This window comes from Perognathus longimembris, chromosome 6 (assembly GCF_023159225.1).
Source record: "Perognathus longimembris pacificus isolate PPM17 chromosome 6, ASM2315922v1, whole genome shotgun sequence".
Classification (NCBI taxonomy): Eukaryota; Metazoa; Chordata; class Mammalia; order Rodentia; family Heteromyidae; genus Perognathus; species Perognathus longimembris.
In genome coordinates, this window is record NC_063166.1 from 12,217,120 (window position 1) to 12,242,165 (window position 25,046).

The following is a 25,046-nucleotide window of genomic DNA, read 5'->3' on the forward strand; positions in this document are numbered from 1 at the left end:
AACCCACTTCATTTCTGTGAAATGGGAAGGCACAAGCATTCTTTGGCAAGGGTTCTGAGACAAGTCACAGGCCCGCAGTGCTTGATCCAGGCCCACAGCAAGTGTGGAGCTTTGGCTTGGAAAGCAGTTACACTTAAAGTGAAGGAGGAAATATTTTGTAGGAAACAAATGCTGTTTGCTTTTGGAGTTTCCCCTGTGCATTTTTTTTTTTCCTGGCGTTGTTGTAAATCTTCAGGGAACCTAAGCTTCTCTTCTGAATGAGTGAATGTGGGGAGGTGCTGAGGCAGGGCAGCTTGCTTGAAGTTGCTTTACTTCCTGCCTTGGTGTGATGTGACAATCACCAAGTCCTACAAAATGGAAGCCAGAGTGTTTTGCTGTCCCTGGCCCACCTTTGGCTCTGTGGGTGGGGCTTGGGCTCCCCACACGGTCACAGCCTTTGCTTGCCTGCTGGAGATAAGGCTGAATTTGGCCAGCAACTCTGGAAATGGCGGTAAGCTACTCCTTCACTCACTAGGGCCACGTCCTTGGTCAGGTTTGCTGACTCTGAGCTGGGAAGTCGTGCTTGTCTCCATGGGTCTTTGCTTCAGTATTGCCTGCCCTGCCCCCACTTCACCTCCTCAGGAGTTTCTGAACACTAGAGACATTCTTTTTTTTTTTTTGGGGGGGGTGCTTTCCTGGGGCTTAAACTCAGGGCCTGGGCACTTGTCTCTGAACTACATTCATTCATTCATGTATTTATTTTGCCAGTCCTGGGCCTTGGACTCAGTGCCTGAGCACTGTCCCTGGCTTCTTTTTGCTCAAGGCTAAGCACGCTGCCACTTGAGCCACAGTGCCACTTCTGGCCTTTTTCTATATATGTGGTGCTGAGGAATCGAACCCATGGCTTCATGTATACAAGGCAAGCACTCTTGCCACTAGGCCATATTCCCAGCCCCACGTCTCTGAACTTCTTTTTGCTCAAGGCTAGCTCCACCACTTGAGCCACAGCACCACTTCTGGCCTTTTCTCTTTGTGTGGTGCTGAGGAATTGAACCCAGGGCTTCATGCATGCTAGGCAAGCACTCTACTACTGCTAAGCCCCATTCCCAGCTCCTAGAGACATTCTTATTTCTGATCTTTGGAGGCTCATGAAAAAACAAAGTGAAGCATTATCAGCGCTTTCTGCTGGGGGGTAGAGGGGGAAGACTGGACATTTTAATTTTATGTTCCTCATCCTTGCCAGCTGTGACAGCTGACTCATGACTAGAAGACATTTTTTTCTCAGAATAGTGTTTTTCAGCCTCCTCCACAAGGCACTTTGTATCAACTCCTAGAACTATGAATTTAGGTTTGCAGAGGAGTCTAAGGTGCTGTGGGGGAAAGAGACCTTGCCAGGGTAGCTTGGTGAGTGGTGCTTGGTGAGCATGGGGAGCTGACCAGCTCTTCCCGCGTCTGCAGCCCACTCCAGGAGGAAGGTTGAGCATGTGACTAGCCATATCTGCGTAGCCTAGCCACTGGTAGAACCTGGGAGCCTGTAAGCAAGGCAGATGGCTTGGCACCAGGGCACCTGTGTCCCCCACCTAAGCAATTGTTTGAAACCTGGCTTTGGAAAGGTCACCATTCCCGTGACTTAGAGTGTGCTGTCACTCCAAATTGTAGTGTGCAGCTATTAATCCAGCAAGTATTTATTGCATGTCAGCTAAGGACTGGGCACAATTGGGGGGGGGGGGCGGTGAGGTGGCAAGGAGGATGCCAGCAAAGGAAGCAAAGTCAAGGAAGTCTGTGGTCACTGGCAACTCTGAAACTGAGTTGTGCCCAGGGTCAGTGGGGTTTGTTATTGTTGTTTACTGCACAGTGCATGCTAGGCAAGCAGCCCCTGGATTCAAGATTCTTAACAATAGCTGTCAAAGATTGGGAAATCCCCTCTGGTTATGGTCCTGTGTGTGGCTGAGGCCATGCCTATTGTCTTTACCACCCGTTGGATCTCTTCTGGTCCCAGGGACCCTGGGGTGGCCTGTTCCGCTACCTTTGCCGGGTTTTAGCTGAGTCTTCTCAAGATGGGAGGGCAGAGGGAGTCACATGTTACTGTGTAACGAGCTACTTTGGTTGTTGACAAATCTTGGTTTTTCATTCTTTTTTAGAAAATGTGTGTACTGGGGTTTGAGCTCAGGACCTTGTACTTCCAGGGCAGCCACTCTAGTACTAGAACCATATCCCCAACTTTTTGTGCCTTAGTTATTTGTAGACTCAAGTTTTTGCCTAGGTTTCAGCTCAAACCATGATCCTCCTACCTGTCTAGCTTGTTTGTTGACATGGAGATCTCAGTTTTTCAAACCCAGATCTTCCCAATAGCTCCTTCTGATTTTCTTTTTAAAAAACGAGTGCTTTAGCTTAGGGTTAGGGCACTGTCCCTTAGCTTTTTTCATTCGAGGTTGGTGTTTTATCACACAGGCCACAGCTCTACTTCTGTTTTGTTGCCAGTATGGGGTTGAACTCAGGGCCTGAGTCCTGAGCCTCTTTGTGCTCAAGGCTAGCACTCTACCACTGGAGCCACAGGGCCACTTCTGGCTTTTTCTAAGTAGTTTATCAGAGATAAGAGTCTCATGGGGACTTTACCACCCAGACTAGCTTTGAACTGTGATCCTCAGGTCTCAGCCTCGTGAGTAGCTAGGATGACAGGCGTGAACCACCAGCTGTGTTTCATTCCTAATATAAGAGAAGAGGGGCTGGGGATATGTCCTAGTGGTAGAGTGCTTGCCTCGTATACATGAAGCCCTGGGTTCGATTCCTCACCACCACATAAATAGAAAATGGCCAGAAGTGGCTCTGTGGCTCAAGTGGTAGAGTGCTAGCCTTGAGCAAAAAGAAGCCAGGGACAGTGCTCAAACCCTGAGTCCAAGGCCCAGGACTGGAAAAAAATTAAAAAATAATAATATAAGGGAAGAGCAAAACTGAAGCCAGGGATCCAGAGTACCTTTGAGAATTAAATAAACCTATCATAAGGCAAAAGAAGACGAAGTGTCAGTGTAGAACTGCAGGCCACCAGTATTCTTTGTGTCCTGATGTTGTTTCTTACCAGCCTGATGACCTTGAACAAGTCTCCTTGTCTCTGGTAAATTAGGCATCCCTCAAATGGGTGTGGTAATACTCACCTGGCTTTCAGGGTGAGGTGAGGATTAAAGGTAGCATGTGACCTATTACCATGCCGGGTTCCTAGGTGCCACATGGTTTCTATTGCTCAAGTTACCTGAGCTGGGACTGGGAATATGGCCTAGTGGCAAGAGTGCTTGCCTTGTATACATGAAGCCCTGGGTTCGATTCCCCAGCACCACATATATAGAAAATGGCCAGTTGTGGTGCTGTAGCTCAAGTAGCAGAATGCTAGCAAAGAGAAGCCAGGGGCAGTGCTCAGGCCCTGAGTCCATGGCCCAGGACTGGCAAAAAACAAACAAACAAACAAACAAAAGTTACCTGAGCTATAGCAGTATCCTGAATCTGAAGTGTTATATGGGGATCCTCAGCAGAGAGGCTGAGACCCTGCTGTCAAGAACATAGAAAAGCTTTGTACCCTGGGTGGAGGAAAGCTGGTGCTGACGGAGCTACCTGTTGCAGCAGAGGAACAACATCTTGCCTGCCTCCCCTCTCAGTGGCTGGCGTAACTCGGTGAGAAACTTTACTCCGTGCCTCGATCTTTGGCCTTCTGAGTTTTTGTATGTCAGGGAGCCCTCACACTTCATCTGGGACTGGGACTCCCTACTGGAGTGCTGGGAACTATAGATTCTTGTACTTGGTTTGGTTGTGAAATTGAACTATTGTGTACCCTCAACTGACTGTCTTCACTCTCTTCCAGGGGCTCCACGGGCCTTACCCCTTCGGCCAGTCTTAAACGGGTGTCAGCAAGAAGAAAAATTAACAAAAGACAGAAGGCCCGACTTTGGGGGGCGGGGGGAGGGCAAGGGGTTCCTCTGGATTACAGACCACATGGCACGGTCCCTGGCTCTGATCCTCCCCCATCCTGGACGAAGAGGAAGAAGCAGAGCAGGCTCGTTTTGAGTAAACTCAGTATGCATGTATGAACGCTGGATCGCAGGAGTGGTGTTGAGGCTACCAAGAAGAAGTCTGTGCAGCCACCTTGGGTTCTGGTTATTAGGCGTCAGTCGAACGACTCATTAGGTCACTCGGGAAGGGGAAAATAAGCCATCTTTTTAAACAAAAATTATTTTGCCTACGGAAAGGTTGTAGTTTTGAGCACAGTTAATTCCCCCCCTCCCCGTTTTTTTGTGTTTTTTTTTTTTTTTTTTAATAAGGGATAACATGCTCTCTATAGAATAGTGTTTGCTCTGGAAGCGATTCAGGCTGCAGCTGGCGTGGCATGTTTGGGGACTGTGTGGGTCAGTGCTGCAGAAGCACATCACTGTGTCATCTGACTCCAGAGTCTAACCCCAGTGTTTATCGTGGCATCAGCCAATGAATTGTCACCCTTCCTCCTCTTTTCACTTTAATCTTGTGTTGATTTACACCTTTGACAGTTGTATTTGTCAACCCTTTGGCTTGTTCGCATCAGAACCTTTCTGAAGACCAAACTTCCCTGTGTGGCCGGCAGAGGAGGCCTTGGGGACGGTGCCGGCTGATGGGGTTTGAGGCCGGAGGTGTCCGTGTGCGCACATGTGTGACAATTCAGGTTGCTTTCTCCCATGTTTCTCTTGGCAGAAGGAAATGCCATCACGTTTTTGTTCTCTTGCGGCTCCCCGTTTGCTCTGGGAACAGTACCTCTGTGCTGGCTGGGTGGGTGTGCCACATGCACATGGAAGGGCAGCTCACCAGCAGGTGTGCAACAGACAAGTGTGGAGCGGGTCCCATCCCATGCCTCTCTGGTCACATAGCTCCCTTCTCTGTTCCCTGCGGTTGTCCTTCGTTGGTGTCCCCACCGCCCGTGTCTGGAGGCTGAGCAGCCCTGAGTGGGGAGCTTGTTCTGGGAAATGGCCACTGACTACTTGGTCTTGGAGACCATAAATAATTTAGATAGGCCTGGAAGGGGATCTCCGCTAGCACAGGGCTTAGCTGAGCGGGAGCAGGGGCTGGCTGCTCACGGGCCTGGTTGTCCCACCCGTGTCCTCTGGATGCTGAGCAGGCCGAGCCGTGGGTGTCTTCCACGAGGAACTTGCACAGGTGAGAACAGCTGTCTGCCAAAGATACATGAATATGCAAAGTCCCTCTTCCCTTCTCAACCCCCCTTCCCTAGAGTTGTGGTTGGTTTGAGAGCCAGGGATGTGGGTCTAGGGTATGGTTGCAGGGTCCCCTGCCTGTTAGCATGCCCCCCCCTCCCCCGGGGGGTGTGAGCAAAGCAGGGAGACCATGGGGTGAGTGGCTGCCAGGGGTCCTGTAGCCTGGGTGTGGGTGATGGTCTGCCTGCCTGTCTGTCTCTGTCTGGGTGTGAGTTCCCCCCAAAAAAGCGTGGTGTTTGTTCCTCCTCATCCTCTTCTGAGACTGTTTTTAAACACTTGATTGTGAGACAAAGCTTGTATGAAATTTCCCCTGTCCTCTCCTCTTCCCCCAAGCCCAAAGCTTTGGCTCGCAGGAGACAGGGCCTAGAAGAGCAGTATGGCTGGGGTGGCCTGGGGCTTCTCTGGAGTGCACATGGTTCCCGTCCCCTAGCACAGCCAAGGGAAGTCCGCACCAGGGGCCCACTCCACAGGGCACAGGACGGCTTTTGTCTGAAGGCCCTTGTGAACCCAGACTGCTGCTGCTCTAGGTGCCAGTCATTTGTGGCCTCAGAGCAGCTCATCTTCAGCCTCCCTGGCATCCCCATCTCCCCTCCCCCCCAGGTGCCCTTCCTGTTTGCCAGCACTGGTTTTCCGCTTCAATTCAGCAGAGCCTTCATCAGCCACCACCAGTCCAGCCCTGCCTGTCATCCTGCTGGTCTTCCTGTTTGTGGGCCACCTTGCTTGGAAAGCGAAATGTCTCAGGCACTCTGGCTGCCTTTCCAAGAACGAGCAGTTTCCGTGTCTGTCTTTGTAGAAATGAGCTCCTTGCAGAGGGCCAGAGCAAGTACAAGCGTGGTGCGTGGCTTTCCCGGGGCCAGAGGAGGGTCTCGGTGCCACTCATTCTCCCTCCCCACACTGGTGCGGCTTCTTAGAACGGCCTAGAGTTCCTCTTTATTCCCTGCCTGGTAGGGTGGCGGGCAGTCGCCTCCACCACGGAGCAGGACCGCCAGTGTCTGACACCCTCGCGGCGAGCAGCGCCAGCCTGCGGAGATCTGTGATCTGGGCTGAAGCCCGGTGGGGAAGACTGTAGGTTTGGGAAGAACCTGTCTGTGTGCATGGAGTGAGGTGTGTGTGCGCGTGCGTGTGTGTGTGTGTTTGGATGTGTATGCACGTGTGCATGCCTTTTCTTTTTGCCATGGGGCAGATGAATTTGGGGCATTTTTCTAGAACAGCCTTCTCCCCGTAGTAAGGCCTGGTTGTAACTCTAAGCCCATTAGAGGCTCTTCCGGCCTGGAGAGAACCTCAAGCCCGTGGCCCAAGGGTGGCCGGGGGGAATTGGGTGTTAGGGTAAAAACCCCCAAATTCAGCCTGAGCCCTGAAAGGAGAGGATGGAAGGGTCGCTAGGGCCCAGAGAGTGAGCTGCCCTCCCCCAGCCTCGCTGTCCTGGGCGGCCTCTGGATGTGGGGGCCGCACTGGCTCCCCTCCCCCTGGGCTGGGCGGGTGTCTGGTGGGCCTCACGGTGCCTAGGAGGAGAGGAAGAGGAGGAGGTTTTCCTTACTGTATAAATGAATATTTGTATGATTAAATTAACACACACAAAAAGCTTTTCTCCTGTGTCTGAGTTTTTTGACCCATTTAGCCTCCATGACCTGCTTGACCCCAAAGTAGCAGGGGGGGGGTGGGGTGGGAGGGTGTCCTTTTGGTCCCTGGGGCTTTCTGTTTAGCAGATGGGAAAACAAACCCTGAGCTTCATTATCTTTTTGGAAAAGGTGGCCTGGGGTTACAGTGGGTCTGCTAGTCTTCCTGTTGGCTGACGATCAGAAAGGTAAGGACACTGCCTCTAGGGGGCCTGTGGTCACCAGGGCACCCCTCTGTTGGTTACCCCATGGGCGGGCTCAGCATTGGGTCCGCACATCCGCACAGTGAGAAGCTGCACAGGAAGCTGGCAGGGCGTCACAGTGGCCCCTGGGGAAGCAGAAAGGAGAGCTGGGCAGCTCTTCACTTCCACTTGGGCCCTGACCTTTTGGATTGTGAAGATCTAGTCATACATGGCTCCCAGAATAGCTGTAAAGTGCAATAGTAAATGGTGCATGCATTGCCTCATCTCAGTGTTTACGGCACGCTTCAGAGCCCATCCTATTTGTCCACATCAGCTCCTGTGTGGTAGAGAGCAGGGTGACGGATCCCACGGCCGAGCCTCAGCTCTGGAGGAGGCAGGCTGGGCCAGATGCAAACACGTTTCACTCCCTGAAGAGCCAGCCTTTTTCTTAGACCTGAATTGAGCGGTCCCCTGCCTGACAGAGCTGTATTCCAGGGATGGGTTTGAGTGGAGTGTTGGGTCTAGGGTGAAGGGGTTGAGGGGGTAGGGAGTTCTTGGGCCACAGAAGCTTGGGGTGATGCTGGACACAAGACTCAAGTTCCCCAAGAGCAGCCTGAGAAGAGTCTAGGATGGGCCCTGGCAGAGAGACCACCAGGGACCCCCCCGAAGCTGGTATCCTTGTGTTTCCAGGCTCCTCCAGCCATTCTCTGTGAATGGGGAGTTCCCACCCCAACACCTGGTCTTTGGGCAACTCTGACCCACTCCAGGGCCTTCCCCAACACCTTTACTGCTAAACAGTTATTTGTTTGGCAGAATCTATTTGTCTTTGGGGCTGTAACCTGTCAAGAAGTCACCAGGCCCTGGGAGAAAGAAGCAAGTTTGGTGGTAGCTCCCAGTTTGAGTCATTCCCACGGGGGCTGGGTGACAGGGAGGGGGCTCCCGGCTGAGTCTGGGGGTGGAGTGGGCAGTTGCAGAGGTCTGGGCCCGGCCCTTTTGGCAGAGCAAACCTGTGCTCACAAGCTACCTCCCTGCCCAGCTCAGGTTTACGTGTGCCTCCCACCCTGTTCCTGAGAAGGGCCCTCCCTCACCTGCTGCTGTGACCCAGCCACTTCTCAGAAAACACCTGTGTCCAGGCTGAGTGGCCACCAAGGGGATACACGCTGAGGGTGCTCGGCAGCCCGGGATTCCAACACCTGCCAAGGAAACAGGCCAGCCTGCCTAGAGATGGGAGAATGGGGGCCAACGGGCCAGAGACGGGCCTACCCAGGCAGCGAGACTTCCCCCCAAAGCATACTAGTTTAGAAACCAGAACCACATGTTTTTAGCATTTAGGTGTGTGTGTGTGTGTGTGTGTGTGTATCCATCCCAGACTGGGGCTTGAACTCAGGCTGTGGTTGCTGTAAGCTTTTTGCGCAAGGCTGGAACTCTGCCACTTGAGTCACAGCTCTATTTCCGGCTTTCTGGTGGTTAATTGGAGATAAGAGTCTCCTGGTCTTTCTTTCCTGCCAGGGCTGGCTTAGAACCATGACTGTCAGTTTCTGAGTAGCAAGGATTACAGGTGTGAGCCACTAGGGCCTGGCTAGCACTTAATTCTGAGACGCTGTAGCTCCAGCTGTTCCTACTGAACTTAAATATGTTTATAACACTGATTGTGAATGAACAGGTATTAGAGCAGTTATGGGATTGGGCATTTCTAACCCACTTCCAGCTGAATAGTTGCACTGGTCCCCTGTGGACAACGCTGGGTGAGGACGGGGAAGGTGGTCAGCCAGGGCTCTGCTGGCCAGGCCCCCCTAGAATTGGAAGCAGCTGACATACTCAACCTGTGGCCATGGTTTATGCAAATTGTATTTGCTGGCTTCACCACTCCTGGTGTGCTTGCTGCTCTGTAGTCATGCAACAGATAGTTCAATGTCCACTCTAATTATGGTAATTTATGTGAATTACCACAGATAATCCACAGCCCCCCCGCCCCCCTTTGAGGCAGTCAAGGGCAGCGGGCCTGGTGCTCAGGTGCGAACAACCAACTCCTGCATGTCACAGTCCATACAAGTGGACGGGTAGGTAATCTTGTAGGCCGGGCAGTAAGGGACCTTTCAGGAGGAACGGGAGGCTTCTCTGAGGAAGTGACACTGAGGCTGAGACAACCTAAAGCATGAAGAGATGGAGTTCGAGGAGCCTACCTGCCTGCAGGAAGGATGGGGAGGCTCTGGAAGGAGATAGCTCGAAATGGAGCAGGAAAAGGTTCTGAGCCCATGTCCTAGTAGATGGTAGCTTGCTTCCGGTGCTTCCTTCCCCCACGGACAGCAGGGCCGTGGCGGGAGAAAGAATGTGTTTGACTCGGGTTTATAGAACCATGCTTCCCTACACCTGGTCCTCAGGGCAGCTGGGCATTCCCACCCCACCATGCCCCAGTCAGAAGGCAGTGGGGCAGATCACCAGCCAGCGAGGGATGGCAGCGGAGCTGGGGTGGTCCTCGTCTCAGGACAGCCATGGACTGGCGAGGTGGAGGGGAGCAGCAAGTGGCCCGCTGGCCCTGGGATGTGACCACCATCTGCTGGTATAGGGTGGGCCTGCTGCCAGCAGAGGGCGCCACGTGGCCAGGCTCTCCTCTGCCATGGGCTGGGCCTGCCTGGAAGGAGGCCCCCAGGCTCCAGGGCAGGTGGTGTTTCTGCCCCCCAACTTGCAGGCAGGCGGCCTGGGTGGGAATTCAAGCCCTGCTACCCAACAGTTGAGAGATGTGGCCATTTTACATAGGCACTTGGCCCCTCAGTGTCCGAATGAGGTAAATGAGGACAGTTCCTACCCCAGGTGTCGGAATGAAACGCTCATGAAGATGTTTAGCATTCCCTGGCATGACCTGCTTGATGTGGTGTGGCCTGGACCCCTGGGGAGAACATTGGCCATTTGGGAGGCAGAGGCCAAGGAACCTGAAGCCTTCTCTTGACACCCTAGGCCAGAGTTTTTATTTACAGAAAACTTTATGAGTATTGGTTTGTGGCAGGAGTTGAGGGTATGGTAAAGAAGAAGCCTGGGTAATCTGTATTTCCTCTAAGGCAAGGGGGCCCTACTCCGCCGTTGCTTGCAGTGGGCTCTTAGGGTGTTTGTTGGGTGAAGAAATGAACTGGTGTGTGGGAGAAACAGGAGCCTACCCTGTGCTGGACCTGCCTGACTTCGAAAACAGACACTGCCTAACTGAGTGGCAGAGGGCCTTGCGGCCAGGAGAGAGCCGCAGGGGAGAACGCCAGCCCAGAACCTCTGGCTGGGAACTGGTTCGGCCACTGTGGTGTCCCACTTCCTAGGGCAGAGGACAGTGGTTGATGTGTCTGCATCCAGGTGTCACAGGAACCTACCGGAGCCAGTTGCAGGGATGGGAGCCAAGGCCACGGGTGGGCACTGGGGTATCCAGCAGCAGCCAGTCCCATGAGCATCTCCAGAGCTTCCTCCCGCCCTCTCCTGCTGTCATGCACAGTTCAGTCTGAGCTGAACACGCTCCTCAGGGGCCCAGCCCAGGTGCGGAGACCTAGGGCTGGGGCGCCCACTGAGAGGTGGTAGGTTTGGAGCCACTGTTGTCGTGTGTGTGTGTGTGTGTGTGTGTGTGTGTGTCAAGTCCTTACTAGGCCCCCTGAAGTAGGCGTTCCTGGTGGGGAGACAGGACCTAGGAGACAGCAAGGTGGGCTCCCATGAAAAGTCAGGCTGAGGTACTACGAAGGGCCCACAGTCACTATGCCTTCCAGGGTATCTACAGAGTCAGGTCTCTGTCCAGCTTCTCAGAGGGGACAAGGAGCCCCTGGGGGAGCCCCACCTTCCCCAGAGTCCTACTGCCAATGCAACCCCTCCTCACCAACTCTCTCCCTGACAGCTGAACCTGCTGCCAAGGCCCCTAGGGAAGAGGCGCCCTGGGGATTTGAGAAACAGAAACCAACTCCACCTCACTCCGATCCCCTGGGGTAGTCTGGTGGGGTGCAATCAACATGGTAGTTGGACCCCAGGAAACCAGGCCTGGCTCTCACACCTAATATGCATGGAGCAAATGGGATTTACAGCTTTGCAGAAACTGTGCAAAGGGAAGGGGTGCTGGAGGAGCACTGGGGTCTCCTGCCTCTCCTTGGGGGGAGCGCAGTGGGCCCCACAGCCCTCTGTGAGGTGCACATGCACATGACGGTGTCGTAGCATGGACGCAGCACACCTGGGCCGTTCTGCACCCTGTGCCCACGGCAGTGGAGGACCACATGCCGACATGTGTGCTGGTTACATTAGCTTGCACCGACACTCCACAGGGCCTTGGTAGTCTCACACTCATGTGCCCTCACAGAAGCTCACACTTATGCACATTCACTTTATTTTTTATTTTTTATTTTTTATTTTTTATTTTTTGCCATTCCTGGGGCCTGAACGCAAGGCCTGGACATGGTCCCTGGGCTTCTTTTTGCTTGAGCCACAGTGCCACTTCTGGCTTTTTCTGTGTATGTGGTACTGCAGGATCGAACCCGAACCCAGGGCTTCATGCATGCTAGGCAAGCACTCTCCTGCTAAGCCACATTCCCAGCCCCCCCCCCCACCGTGGATCTTTTCTTACTCACTTTTCCTGCAAGTCAGGAAATTGTGCAATCTTTCTATGCTCTCCTCACAACTCCCTTCAGATATGTGTTCTAGCACGCAGTCACCTACTCCTCTGTCTGCAAAAAGTGCTCCATTGTTTCACCCAAGAAACTCTGGGTCCCCCTTGTCAGAAAGGAGGAAGCCAATGCGGGGCAGCACCTCACTCTTCTTGCTTGCCCTCTTCCTGCTCTCCCCTCCCCCAGGGGGAGGCCCTCTGCACACACACACACACACACACACACACACACACACACACACACGCGAGCCTGCGGGGGGCCCTCGTGAGGGGAGAGGGGATGGACCATCAGTCTGTGCTGTCCCCCTGAGGGCAGCGGCTGGCCTTGCTCAGACACCCCGCCATCCGCACAGGCAGAGTAGCTGGACTCTTGAGGACACTGAATTGAGAGGCGGCCCTGCCCAGCGTGCTGATGTTCTGAGGTGGGCACACTAACACCTGGAGATAAGTCCAACCTCCTCCCAGTGCCAGGGCAGAAATCCCAGATAGACAAGAGAGAACAGAGGCGCCAGGCAGTGAGCAGAGGATACAGGGGGGCAGAAGGAAGTCCCCTAGCGAGTGGTCACTGCCAGGGAGGCAGACCCCGTGGTCCCCTTCAGAACAGCCATAGGCCCTGCTGTGTGGCTGCAGACTGGCGGCTTGAGCAGGCAGGGCCAGCTGTGGTGGATGTAGCCTTGGGTCAGCAAAGCCTGGAGAAGGAAGACATCATGGGGTGTGGGGTTCTAGCGGCTGTAGGTCCCTTGAGTGACCCTTCCTCAGGGCATGTACCCCACAAATGCATGGACCTCTAGGAGTCTGAGTCCCCAGAGGGAGGCAGGGCCTCTGTGCAGACCCCGCAGGCACTGGGGACCACAGACTGGGCCCCGTGGGAGGAGGACACAGCCTCGAAGCCCTTCACCCTTCCTGAAGAACAGGGCTTGATCCAGAGCCCGAGTCCCTGCATGGATCACCCTGGCCTTTCCCCACGTGTCTCAGCTGTTATGAGTAAGGAGCCCCTCAAATATCCAGGTGACACGTTCTCTTTTCAGGAGCCCCCCGGGCCCCCACAGGGATTTGCTGGGAAGAAGTCAGTGCCCGCATGACCCAGGAGAAGGTGGAGCCCCAGGGAGGGAATCCTGCCTGGGAAGGGAAGCCGGGCAGTGGGGAGGGGGGGAGGCCTCATGGCTGGGTCCTGAAGTCTGGAGTCAACAAGGATGCCGGGGGAAGACTTTGTCCTGAGGAAGCTTGAGCACAGAGGAGTCTTCAAAGTTCTCATGTTGAACCCACCAGTCCCACAACCCACCCCCCAACACCCAAACCGGAGCTGAGAATGTGGCTTAGCAGTAGAGAGCTTGCCTTGCATGCATGAAGCCCTGGGTTCGATTCCTCAGCACCACATACACAGGAAAAAGCCAAAAGTGGCTCAAGTGGCAGAGTGCTAGTAGCCTTGAGCAAAAAGAAGCCAGGGACAGTGCTCAGGCCCTGAGTTCAAGCCCCAGGACTGGCAAAAAAATTTTTTTCTCCTGTCCATCCAAAAGGTATTGAGTCCCAGGGAGGTTGAGTCCTTGCCCAAGGTTTTGGGGTGGCCGTGTTAGGCCTGCTCCATTCCTGACTCTAGTTTGCCAGTTGGGAAAGGACATGGGCACCAGTGTCACCTATGCCTGGGCTGGAACCCAGTTCCCCTGCTGGCCGGTGTGGCCGGGGCTGGTCGCTGACCCCTAGGCCTCGGTGTTTCACCCCCAGATGAGGTTGCTTCCTGCTTTGCAGGGTCTTTGTCAGACTGTGTTGGACTCACGTCCACCCAGCGCCCCACCCTTCTCTAGAGGCCAGGCAACAGCTGGGGGGCAGCTCCTCCACAGGCCCTAGGGCCCCCGGCCCTGCCCTGGCCCTGTTCCAGCCAGGCTGCCCATGCCACATCTTCCAGATGGCATTGCACCATAAAGCCATCCCTGAACTCGGGCCACCAGGAACAAACAGCCCCTCCCAGGAGACCGCACCCACCAGAGACCACAGCCGCAGCTCCCCGGGCTGGACACCGGTGTGGAGCCGGAGCATGGCGGGAGGGCAGGCAGCACCAGGGTCTCCGCTGTGAGAACAGGGGCTCTTCAGACCTCCACCATGCTGCTGCTGCTTCCCCCCTCCCTCCTTCCCTTTCCTCTCCCTCCTCCCTCCTCTGAAGTGAGGCAAAGCGCCCCCTCCGCTCACCCAGTGACCTGTGCAAGTCCAGCTCTGCGCCGTTCCTCCCTCTGAAATGGGGTGAGGACCCCACAAGCCTCTCCTGGGGCTGCTGAGACTGAGAGCCTGTGGGGGGGGCCTCTATTGTGTGAGGGAAGAGGGGTGAGCCCTCCTAGGAGGTTCTGGGTGTCAAGTTGTGAACCAAAGACCCAGACCAGGTAAACACGGGAGCTCCCTGCTTCCCTCCGCTAGACATGCCAGCCCAGGGCCCGGTGAGATAGGGCCTGAGCCTCAGTTTCCCACCTAGGCTGTGAAAGCAACAGGGCTTTCCTCTGAATTGTTGATCAGCTGGCTCTGCCCAGAGTCTGTTCTCCGATTCCACTCTGCCCACCCCCTCATGCCGCCCTGCTCCCAGCATGGACTCCATGGGCCCAGCAGAGCCGGAGTGCAGGCCCTCAGTGCCCTGGCTGTGCCCCTCTGCCTCCATCTTCCTTCCACCATATTGGGTTCCACAGGGCCAGGCTCTCACTTCCTGGAGGCACCCAGGGGAGCTGGCTGGAGCCAGGCAACGCTGGCATGGCGCCTGCAAGCATGACGCCGGCCAGCAGCCCCCTCATGGGAAGAAGAGGCTGGATGGGGTCGTCTCTGATCCCAGCTACATGTGGGCTCACCAGGGGGCATGTGGGTGGCAGCCCAGCCTGCAGCCTCCCTCTGGAGGGCTGGGGGCTGGAGGCCAAGCCAGCCTGGGAGGAGAGGCGAGGACTCCCGACTCCCCTGCTCCCCGCTTTCTATGGGACATGGCCACCTTCTGCCTCTTTGAGCCTCCGTTTCCCCCTCTGTAAGCTGTAAACTCGACCTTCCTCAGAAGGAAGCGCCCAGATGATGGAGGTGCTTGGCGGGCGGGCGCCAGGAATCTCACCAGGACCCCAGCGACACCATCTCTTCCAAACTCTTGTCTCCAGAGCCTTAAGTCAGCCTGCGGCTTCGGTTTGAGAGGGAGTCTTGCTGTGTAACCCAGGCGGGTCTGGAAGATGGGGGCTCAGGCACTCTTCCTCCCAGGGCGCCACCACGCCTGGCTTCTTTCAGCTTTTAGACCAGGCCGAGGCCCAGAGACAGAGGGCGATTTATAGGGGAAGGGGGTTGCGCTAGGCGGCCGGGCTGTGGGTGTTGCCAGGAAAGGATCTCGGCTCTGGCCCCCGACTCTCAACCTACTCTGGCCTCCAATGTCCTGGCACCGGAAAGCAGGGAGCCCCACACGCTGATCTTGCCCACCATGGCTGGTCTCCTTGCCCTCCTGTGTCCTCGTGCCCATCTCTGCAATAGGCTGTGGTGAAGCTGGACGGTGGGTTCAAGCCCCCAGCACACACCACGTGGTCCTCACTACCCTGTGTGATGACAGTCCCCACCCCCACCTCCCACCCCCGCAGAGGGAGGGCACCATTGTCTGAGACACCAAGGTGAGAGGTGGAGGGACCTGCCCAGGCCAGGCTGCCTGCCCCGGGCCCCTAGTGAGCCCAGGGGAGCAGTGAAGGAGGAGGCAGGTGGTGTGGGGTTCCCGGCCCGTGGGGGGGGGTGGCACCTGGAGGATATGTGAGTGATACCTGAGAGGCCCGGCTGGTCCTGCTTCCTGCCGCGGCCGCCAAGTGTGTCCCGGACTGGGCGAGGGGCCCTGGCTTCTCCGATGTGACGTAGGGACTTCCCCGCAGGAGGCAGGAAAGTTCAAGGGCTTGACGGGGGGCGGGGGTGGGAGTGGGGGGTGGGAGTGGGGGGTGGAGTGGGGGTGGGGGTGGGGGTGGGGGGGGGGCTCCTGAGGGCAGCCAAGCTTGAGCTTGGCTGCTTTCCCATTGGGGCTGTTTCTTACGAGCGACGTGTCCCTGAGCAAGCTGGTAATCCTCTCAGGGCCTCAGTTTTGGCATATGCAAATGGAAGGTATGATGTCCACTCCACAAGGTTGTTCTGATAATTAAGGTTAAGAGAATTTAATAAACATATATATATCATATATATGATATATATGTCATATATATGATATATATGATATATGTCATATATATGATATATATGTCATATATATCTCATATATATATATACATCAGGGGGCTGGGAATGTGGCCTAATGGTAGAGTGCTTGCCTAGCATGCATGAAGCCCTGAGTTCAATTCCTCAGTACCTCATAAACAGAAAAAGCCTTGAGCAAAAGAAGCTCAGGGACAGTGCCCAAGCCCTGAGGTCAAGCCCCAGGACTGGCAAATTTAAAAAAAAAAAAAAAAGAAGAAGAAAAAGAAAAATCAGAGCTTGCACCCTAGAAAGGTTTCAATAAACATGAGTAGTAATATATCATTCTATTTAATTCTTACAAAGGCACAGAGACCAAAAGAGACTGAATTGAAGCTGCAAAGCATACAGAAGTCCCAGCAGGTCTAAGACTTCAGCTAGAGACAACAAAGCCTTGGATTAGACTTGAGGTTTTAGAGCCAGGCTATTTCACCAAATCAGTTTTGCCACTCATAAACTGTGTGTCATCACCGTGTCTCAGCTGTGAAATGGAAATAACAGAACTCCTGCCTCGTAGGGCTGCTGGAAGAGTGAAGGAGCTCGTGTGTGCAAAGCTTGCAGAAGAGTGCCCACAGTTATGGTGCTGTGTGTCCTTGAGCAAGTCCCTTCCCTCTCTGGGCCTCCACCACGCTCTCTCATTAGGTTTGTTCAGCTCCTTCTTGCTCTGCGGGCCATGGTTCTGGAATACCCACTTCCTTTTTGACAGTCGTCACGTGTCTGAGTGTAGACAGGGCCCTGGCCCATCCCTGACTCCCTTTCCTCTCTCCTCTCCCCTCCTTCCGCACGGGGACCTGCTCACCTGTGCCCTCTGCCCGGAGCATGCGCCCTCCAAGGCCGGGCTGTCACCTGCAGCAGGAGAAGCAGCATCGTCTCCTTGGCCCAACGGCCCTGCAGGGTGAGGACAGCAGAGCCCAGCAGCAAACCTGACTCCAACACGCCTGCAGGCAGCCCCTGAGCCCGTGCTGGGGCCTGAGCACAGGGCCAGCCGTCCCTCAGCTCTTGGAACTGATGACACAAGTCCCTCCCAGGGGGAGAGGCAGCACTCCTGCCTCAGAGAACTGGTGTCCAGTCTGTGGGGCCCACCCTGCACCCCCTCGCACCTGAGACAGGGCTTGAGTCACTTCAGGGCAGCCGTGCCCTGGCTGGAGCCTCAGGGTGGGGTGGGAGCTGTGGAAACCCCACAGCAGGAAGCAAATCCTGTTCCCCTTCACCCTCCCTCCCTCCTGCAGCACCACGGGCACCCCACCCCACCACCCTCCCGGGGTTAAGACACATCCTCAGCTCTGGCCCTTCTCACCCCCGGGGAATAGTGGTATTCCCAGCTCCACATCCACCCACCCATCCACCCAGCTAACCACCCATTCAGCCATCTTCCCATCCAACCATCCACTCACCACCCACTATCATCCATCTGCCCATCCACCCATCCATTTACTCACCCATTCATCCATCATCCACTCATCCATGCACTCATCTGTCCACCTACTCCTCCATCTGCCTACCTATCTATTGACTCATCCATCCATTCAGCTGTCCCTTCATTCACCTACCCATCTACCCCCCTCTTCATCCATCTACCTATCCATCCACTCATCTGTCCACTCACCCATCCATCTACCCACCTATCCATCCCCTTGCCCATGCCTACCCATCCATCCACCCATTTATCCACGGATCCATCCATCCCGTCCTTTATTCCACACACAGCTGTTTGCCACATCTGCCCCGGGACACCAAATGTAGAAGACAAAGCATCTCTACATGGGTTCTCAGCCCCTGAGCAAGAAGGGAGGATGTCTGACAGACAGCACTGGAAGTGATCTGTGATGGCAGCGTGCCTAGAATGGCAGGATCAGGAAAGGTTCTTGTAGGAGATGGCACCCACATTGGGTTCTGCAGATGAGGCCTGAGGATGTGTAGAGAGCAAAGAGGCAGAGCCACTGTCCCCCTGCAAGGGCGGAGCCTGTTCTGCTCACAGTGAGATGCTCAGTGACCATTGGAGGTTGATGTGAAAGGGGCTGGGCGCTCCTCCGACTGGGAGGCGACATGGTGGTGGGGTAGGTTCATTCAGGGATTCTGTGAATTTTCTCACGGGGGCCTTGGGGAGCCACAATCTGTTAGACGAGCAGCTCCCTCGCTGATTTTGAGTCTGATCCAATATGCGGCCCCGGCCAGCAGCCCTTTTCTTTATCCAATCAGTCAGTGCCCATTGACTTGTTGAGGTAATAAGCACATGCTAAGCACCTACTGCATGCCAGATGTTTTGCTGTAATCTGGTGGTAAATCTAACAGCCCTGCATACATGTTACTCACCACCCAGGACAGGGCCCCGGGTTTATGGAAATGCTTTGAGGGTTCTGTGAGTCCCTAGTATTGTGGGGTGTGTGTGTGTGTGTGTGTGTGTGTGTGGTGTGTGTGGTGTGTGTGTGTTTTCTGAAGTAAAAGGCCCTTCACTCTTAATAGATTGTCAAGAGTGACCAGCAATTGGAGAAGAGGAAAGGTGGGAGAAAAATGAGGGAGGGGGTAACAAGTGTGATAAGAAATGTACTCATTGCCTTATTATGAAACCCTAACCCCTCTGTACCTCACATTAACAATAAATAAATGTTGTTGTTTTTTTTAAAAGAAAAGAGTGACCAGCATGGCTGGAGTGTGGCTCCGTGGTAGCATGCTTACCTGGCATTCCCGAGGCCCTGGGTTCAACCCCGACCCTCCCTGCCCTGTGTGGAAATGGCCTGTGGCTGGCAGCGGCCAATTCTGTGCCGCTACCGTCAGGGGCACTTACCCTCCATCCAAGCCCTGAGGAGCGACTGGAACTGCATCAGCTCAGGACAGGCCTGAGCAACTGTGCGCTGCCCTGCGTCGGGGAGGTGCAGGGCAGATCCAGGCTCCGCGGGGCCCTGGTGAGGGGGCGCTTTCATGGCTGAGTTCCATCTTGTCCTCGGTCAGTCCTCACGCCCCTCTTCTCCACGCTGCGTTGTGGCTACCTTGGGCATCCCTTTCCTTCCAGCAGCCCCTGTCATTCGTTCGCATCCGCTGGTTCCTGCATACGTACATTTCTCCATTCTCCCAGGGTGCTGCGCTGAAGGGGAAGGTGGGGGGAGAGTATTGGTCAGGCTCCCCGGGCTCTTGGGTCACTGGGCGGGCCCAGGCAGACTGGCCAGCGGTCTCCAGGCCCCCAGGTGCAGGGCTGTAGAAGTTAACCCCCGCGCTGTGGGACGGGAGGGGTGCATGAAGTACAGAACCGCACAGAGAACACCGGAGAGTTAAGGAATATGTCTGCCCAGGGTCACAAGCAGGAAACATCGGGGAAAATGTCTTACTCAGGCCATCTCTAGCACCATCCCATCGAGGGTGCGCGAGCTCTCCAATGGACCTCCATTTCCTCATCGGTAGAGCAGGAGCAATTCACAGCCCCCGGCCCCGCCTCACAGGGTTTGCATAGGCAATAAGGGAGAATGACCAAGAATAACCTCGACGTTCATGAGGTCTGTTATGTTGTTGAAAATTTAGAGAGGGCTATGCATGCACCCCAGCAAGTCAGGGCCTGTGCTTGCTAGACAGGTACTCGACCACTTGAGCCATGCCTCCTTCCCTTTTTGCACAGTCTTCAAGACAGTGTCTTGCTCTTTGTCTAGACTGGCCTGGCCTACAATCTTCCGATCTGCCTTGACAAGTAGCTGGGATTACAAGCTCCAGCCACCATGCCCAGCTCAGGTACCGTGTTTGTACCCACTCCATCAAGATCCTTTAGAAAGGGGATCCTAGGGCTGGGGATATAGCCTAGTGGCAAGAGTGCCTGCCTTGGATACACGAGGCCCTAGGTTCGATTCCCCAGCACCACATATACAGAAAACGGCCAGAAGCGGCGCTGTGGCTCAAGTGGCAGAGTGCTAGCCTTGAGCGGGAAGAAGCCAGGGACAGTGCTCAGGCCCTGAGTCCAAGGCCCAAAACTGGCCAAAAAAAAAAAAAAGAAAGGGGATCCTAGATCTTCTCAAACCCAGGAAGAAAACTGAGGCTGGGTGAAAGGCGGCCTGCCAAAGACATCGCAGGGGTGCAGCAGAAACTGACTAGAAGTCCATCTTGAGCCCACAACCTCACGGCTCCCCCAGCCTCAGGACCTCAAGAGGCTCAACCCTCCCTGCAGCTCCCCTGCAGAGCCTCCTGCCCCCCCCTGCCCCCAGCACCACCGGTTCATCCGCCACCTTAGAGCTCATCATGCCAAGGGCAAGCTCCGTGCTCCAGCCCTCCCCTCCCCCCTGCAGGCCCCTTGCCCTCCACCGGTGCATTGGGTTTGAGCAAAGAGCAGGCGCTTTAGCCAGGGAGCTGATGGAGAACACGCCCCTGGCTGAGGGATCTGGGATGATGACGCTGAACAGGGAGGTGCTGAGGGTTCAGAGGGTGCCTGGGGTTGTTGGCGTCCTGTCTCTAGCACCTAGATTCCATCCACATCCTCGCTGCAGCCTCTCGCCAGGGCCCGAGCCTCCCCTCGCAGCCCTCGCTCTGCCCCGGCCGTCCCCCAGTTCTGACACACGCGCCCACACCTCCCCTCAGTTCCCACCTCCACTCCAAGAACGCCCAGACTGTACGGGCCAGGGCCCGGGCAGTGCAGTGTCCCCCAGCCTAGGAGCAGCAGAAATGGGGGCGAGGGTCCGGGCTCCTGCTCTGCTGTCACTGTGCTGTTGAGCAATTCACTGTCCTCTCTGAGCCTCACCACAGAGGGAACTTGGACGGATGGAAGGCTACCTTTTCCTCTTCCTCTTCCTCCTCCTCCTCCCTTCTCTTCTTCCTTTCTTTTCCTGTAGCATTGGGAACGGAACCTTGAGCACGCTAGGCAAGCACTCTACCCCTGAGCTATACCCTCAGTCCTTTTGTAAATCAAATCTCAAGACAGGGTCATGATAGTTGCCCCGGCTGGCTCTGAATGGTCAAATCTTCTGCCTCTGCCTTCTGAGTAGCTGAGACTCCAGGGCCTGCCCACCACCGTGGCCAGTTTGGATCTTTCTCATAGCTCTGCCCACCCACCCTGCCCACCTCCAGTCCGTGGATCTTAATTTAAATAGGATCATGGAAAGGCAGCCCCTCACTCCACCCTGTCCACATTTAAAATGCTCCTCGACACTTTCTGTGTGTCCGTGGCCGCACTGTTTGTCTCCTGGCTCTGAATTCTGATTATTTGTGTGTGTTTATAGTCTGTCTCCAAGAAGAGAGTGTCGGCTCACAGTTGAGTGAGGTTAATGGGTTCGCTGTTATGCCCCCAGAATCCGGCCTGTAGTAGGTGCTCAATAAACATTTGCTGAAGGTGTGATGGGTGCTGTTGAGGGGGGAGGCATGTAGCAGGCCTGGGCTGTTGAGGACGAGGCAAGGGTAGGACAAGGGACGGAAGCTGGCCTTCCCACTTGGCACGGGGGAGGGCTGGCTAGGCGGGGAGGGCGCCCTGATCAGGCAATGGGGAGCAGGTGCCTGGAGGAACCTTTTCAGCCCGGGACTTGGCAGTGATGCCTGCCAGCCCCCCACCCCCCACCCCAGGTATGACTGCAGGGGCCCCTCGGGGTTAGAGGGCCAAGCGTTCCTTCCTCGGGACTCTCCTCCTCTCCTGGGCCATGCGGAAGGACGGCAGCAGGGGCCACACAAAGACTGAACAGCCTCCCTGGAGCTCCCGGCTGCAGCCCAGATAAGGTGGGTAAATTTCAAAGGGGCTGCTGGGGGGGCAGGGCTGCTGATAGCGGCTCCCAGGTTGCCAGCACTCCCCTCCGCTGGTGGCCCTGCGGCCCCGGCCCCTCGGCAGTAACAAAACGAGCTCGATTGTGCTCTTATCACTCCTGTGGTTTTGTAAGGCCCCGCTGGCCCGGCTGGCTCTGCGTCAATGGGGGAAAGGCAGCAGGCCGGCTCAGCGCTGGCTCGCAGGGTGTGAGCTGTGACGTGGGCCCTCCCCTCCCCCAGGGTGGCGTGGGGTCCACCTGGTGCAGGGGACAGGGAGGAAGGGGCGGCGGCCACCCCACCCCATGCTAAGAGCTGCCTTAGCTCAGGGCTCCTTGCCATGTGGCACAAGCTCTGAGCTGCCCGTGCCTCAGTTCCCTCTCCGAGGTTAAGCAGGAAGCAAACGCGATGGCCGCTCTTGAAGTGGCTCTGCAGAGAGCAGCTAGTCTAGATTGGGCAGGGACCACCCAGGACACAAGAAATAGCAGACTCCACCAGCGCACTTCTGCTTGCCTGGACTAATCACAGGTGCAGCAGAGCTCCTACCTTCCCCACCTTACATTTCCTTCCTGGCTACCACCAAGAGACCTACTAACCCACCAACTGATGACAGATGGACAGACAGCCTCCTCTAGTGTGTCTACAGCCCTCCCAGTCTTCTTGTTGTCAATCCTAGAAGAGACGAGGGCACTTGCACGCCTCCCGATCGTACCACTAGTACACGGCAACCCCAAGTCCCAACCGTGGGTCTCGTGGTGGGACGTGAGTCTGTGGTCTCCAGCAGTCAGAGAAGGCCAGTGTGCGAGGATGCTCGCGCCGGTGGCTCCACAAACTACCATCTACATCCTGGGAGAATGGAGCTTCTTCCATAGCATGAGGATTTCCACTCAAACAAGGGAGTTGACCGATCCGTCTGCCTCCTGCTCTGCGCTGGCAGCTCCCTTCGTAGACCTTCAAGGTTCAGAAATACCCATGCCAAGAGAGAATATTCCATCTCATCAGGTTAGGGGACAATGTTGGGATGGAGATCAATGGGGCCAAGTCCAGCTGTGCCTCAACCCGAGGCAAGAGTGGTGCGCTGGGGTACACATCACTTGGATGGAGGGGGTAGGAGCAGGCCAGGGGAAGAGAGAGGGGGCCGGCCGGGGAGCTGTGGGCAGGAGGCCAGAGGCCTGGTGGACCTCAGGTGCTTACACAGGGCCCTGGGACTTGACCCTGAGGGACCCAGGAGAGGCAAAGGCTCTGCTAGGTGTGGAGGAGCACAGAGGTCTGCATCTCAGCTGTGACCTTGGACATGACCTTCACCATGCTCAGGCCTCCATGGGCAAGCGCCACCAGTCTGCCTGGAGGGAGCTATCAGGAGCAAGAGGCCAAGTGTCCGGCAGAGCAGGAAGATGGCCACTTGGATGTACAGGGCACTTTGCCTCATCTACTCTGCCCCCCTACCCCTGAGCAGCTGAGCGCCCTGCTGATAGGTCAGGCGCTTGCCCTAGTCGCAAAGCTGGAAAGTGGCAAAAGTAGGACATGTTCCTGGGTCTACTTCAAGCTGGGGCTCTGACACCACACAGGGCTGATCACGTGGACCGGGGCATGGGCCACCTCGCGTCCCCTAATGGTTAAAGATGAGCGCACTGTCCCTTCCTACCACCTGGTCATGGAATCACCTTAGCTGCAGCCATGTGTCCAAGTGAAAATCACCAGTGATGGGCCGGGACTCAGGCTCTGTGGTTGAGCACTTACCTAGCATGCGTGGGGCCCTAGGTTCTATAGCAAAACAAAACAACCACCAACCCAAAGCTAGGCATGGTGACATATGTCTGAAATCTCAGCACGTGAGAGGCTGAGACAGGAGTGTGTGTGTGTGTGTGTGTGTGTGTGTGTGTGAGCACACGTGTGTGCACTGGTACTGAGGCTTGCACTCAGGGCCCGGGCGCTGTCCCTGTGCATTTTTCACTCAAGGCTGGAGCTCTACCACTTGAGCCATAGCTCCACTTCCAGCTTTTTGGGTGGTTATTTGGAGATAAGACCCTCACAGACTTTCCTCCTGGGCCTGGCTTTGAACAGTGATATTCAGATCTCCGTCGCTAGGACTAAAGGCATGAGTCACCAACGTCCAGCCGGAGGATTGAGTTTGAGTTTGAGGTCAAGCCTGGGCTACCTACATCGCTACCCTGTCTAAAATAAAACGAAACAACACAAATCCCAAACTTGTTTCCCAAGTAAAGAGGGCGGGCGGGGGGCGGGGGGAGGGATGGACATTGGCAAGGACTCTTCGACTTTCCTGGACATGCCATCCATCCACTCGGAAGCCTTTACTGGGTCCTGCTTAGACTTCCCCTCCACACCTCGTGCTGCTGGCTAAGGCGCAGCACATCAGTACCAGCCCATCAGCTGTGCCCATGAGCACAATGGGCTGTGAACAGGGAGGAAGGCTTTTGCACCTTGGACGACTGGGGGTGGGTTAAGACCCTGGGTTGCCTCCTCCCACCTCCACTCCATCCCATCTGCACCTGGTCGGGAGGGGCGGGGTGCAATTCCGATAAGGTTCTGGTGACGTCACGAACACACACACACACACACACACACACAGGGCCCTCTGGGCGTGGCCGGGGGTGGGGCTGGGGAGGGGGGAGGCCAGTCTTCTTTGGAAGATGGTGGTGTGGATCAAGGGGAGTGACTAGTCTAGTTCCACAGGCTGGGATTTCTTCTTTAAGCTCTCTCACCGGCTACCCAGCTACTTTCAAAGTTCAGTGAACAATGGACGTTGTCCAAAGCTCACTCACCTGACAGAGGGGCAGGGAAGCATTCGGAGACAACCCAAAGGGTATCTCTTAGCTCAGCCCCGTGTAGCCGGACCCCTCCCCCAGTGGTCTCCAAAGTGACCTCCGTGCCCAGGGGCGTCGATATCACCTCCTCCAGGAAGCCCTCAGTGACTGCCCTGTCTGATGCCCGCCCTCATCACCCAATGGCCTTCCTTGGATGGGTGGCTCTGGAGTTGTGTCGCTGCTCGCCTGTCCAGCCCGGGCCTGCTCCTGATCCCTCCCTCACAGGGTCCCAGCTCTGGGCCCGCTGGATCAGCCTTTGTGCCTTCCTGGTAAGAGAGATGCAGTGGCCCGCGTCATCTAGGGAGCGAGGGGGGAAGAAAGGAAGACCCTGCAGCTAGGGAGTGGATCCCTAGGCTGAAGGGGAGGCCTGCAAGGGTTAATTAGCCAGGAGCCCGCCTGTGGTCTGAGGTAAGCAGGGAGTGTATTTGTTCAGGTAAATAAGGAAGGATTACTTATAATGGGAAACCAGGCCCAGCCAACTCTCCATCCCTCAGCCGCCTGACTTCCTCCCAAACATTCCGACAGTCCACCTGTCCTCTCTGCCCCAAGAGCCAGCCCCAGGCCGCCGCGTGGGCCTGCCCCACGCCCCTGCCCCACGTGCCCCTCACCCTGGCCTTTGTCACCGTGCCAGCAGGTGGCCCTGGGCCCCTCCACAGACCCACCACCGCTCTGCTACCTCAGCCGCTCTGATC

At 55.8% G+C, this 25,046-nt stretch overlaps 1 protein-coding gene across 2 annotated transcripts in view; it reads left to right on the forward strand.

Moving 5' to 3' along the window:
• Ilrun (inflammation and lipid regulator with UBA-like and NBR1-like domains) overlaps positions 1 to 6,790 on the forward strand; it is a 45,279-nt gene extending 38,489 nt beyond the window's left edge. For both annotated transcript variants that reach the window (XM_048347928.1, XM_048347929.1), the window contains exon 5: positions 3,830 to 6,790. In XM_048347928.1, coding sequence (XP_048203885.1) covers positions 3,830 to 3,865 — 36 coding nt within the window. In that variant the 3' untranslated portion in view covers positions 3,866 to 6,790. The remainder of the gene's footprint in view (positions 1 to 3,829) is intronic.
• The last annotated feature ends 18,256 nt before the right edge of the window (positions 6,791 to 25,046 follow it).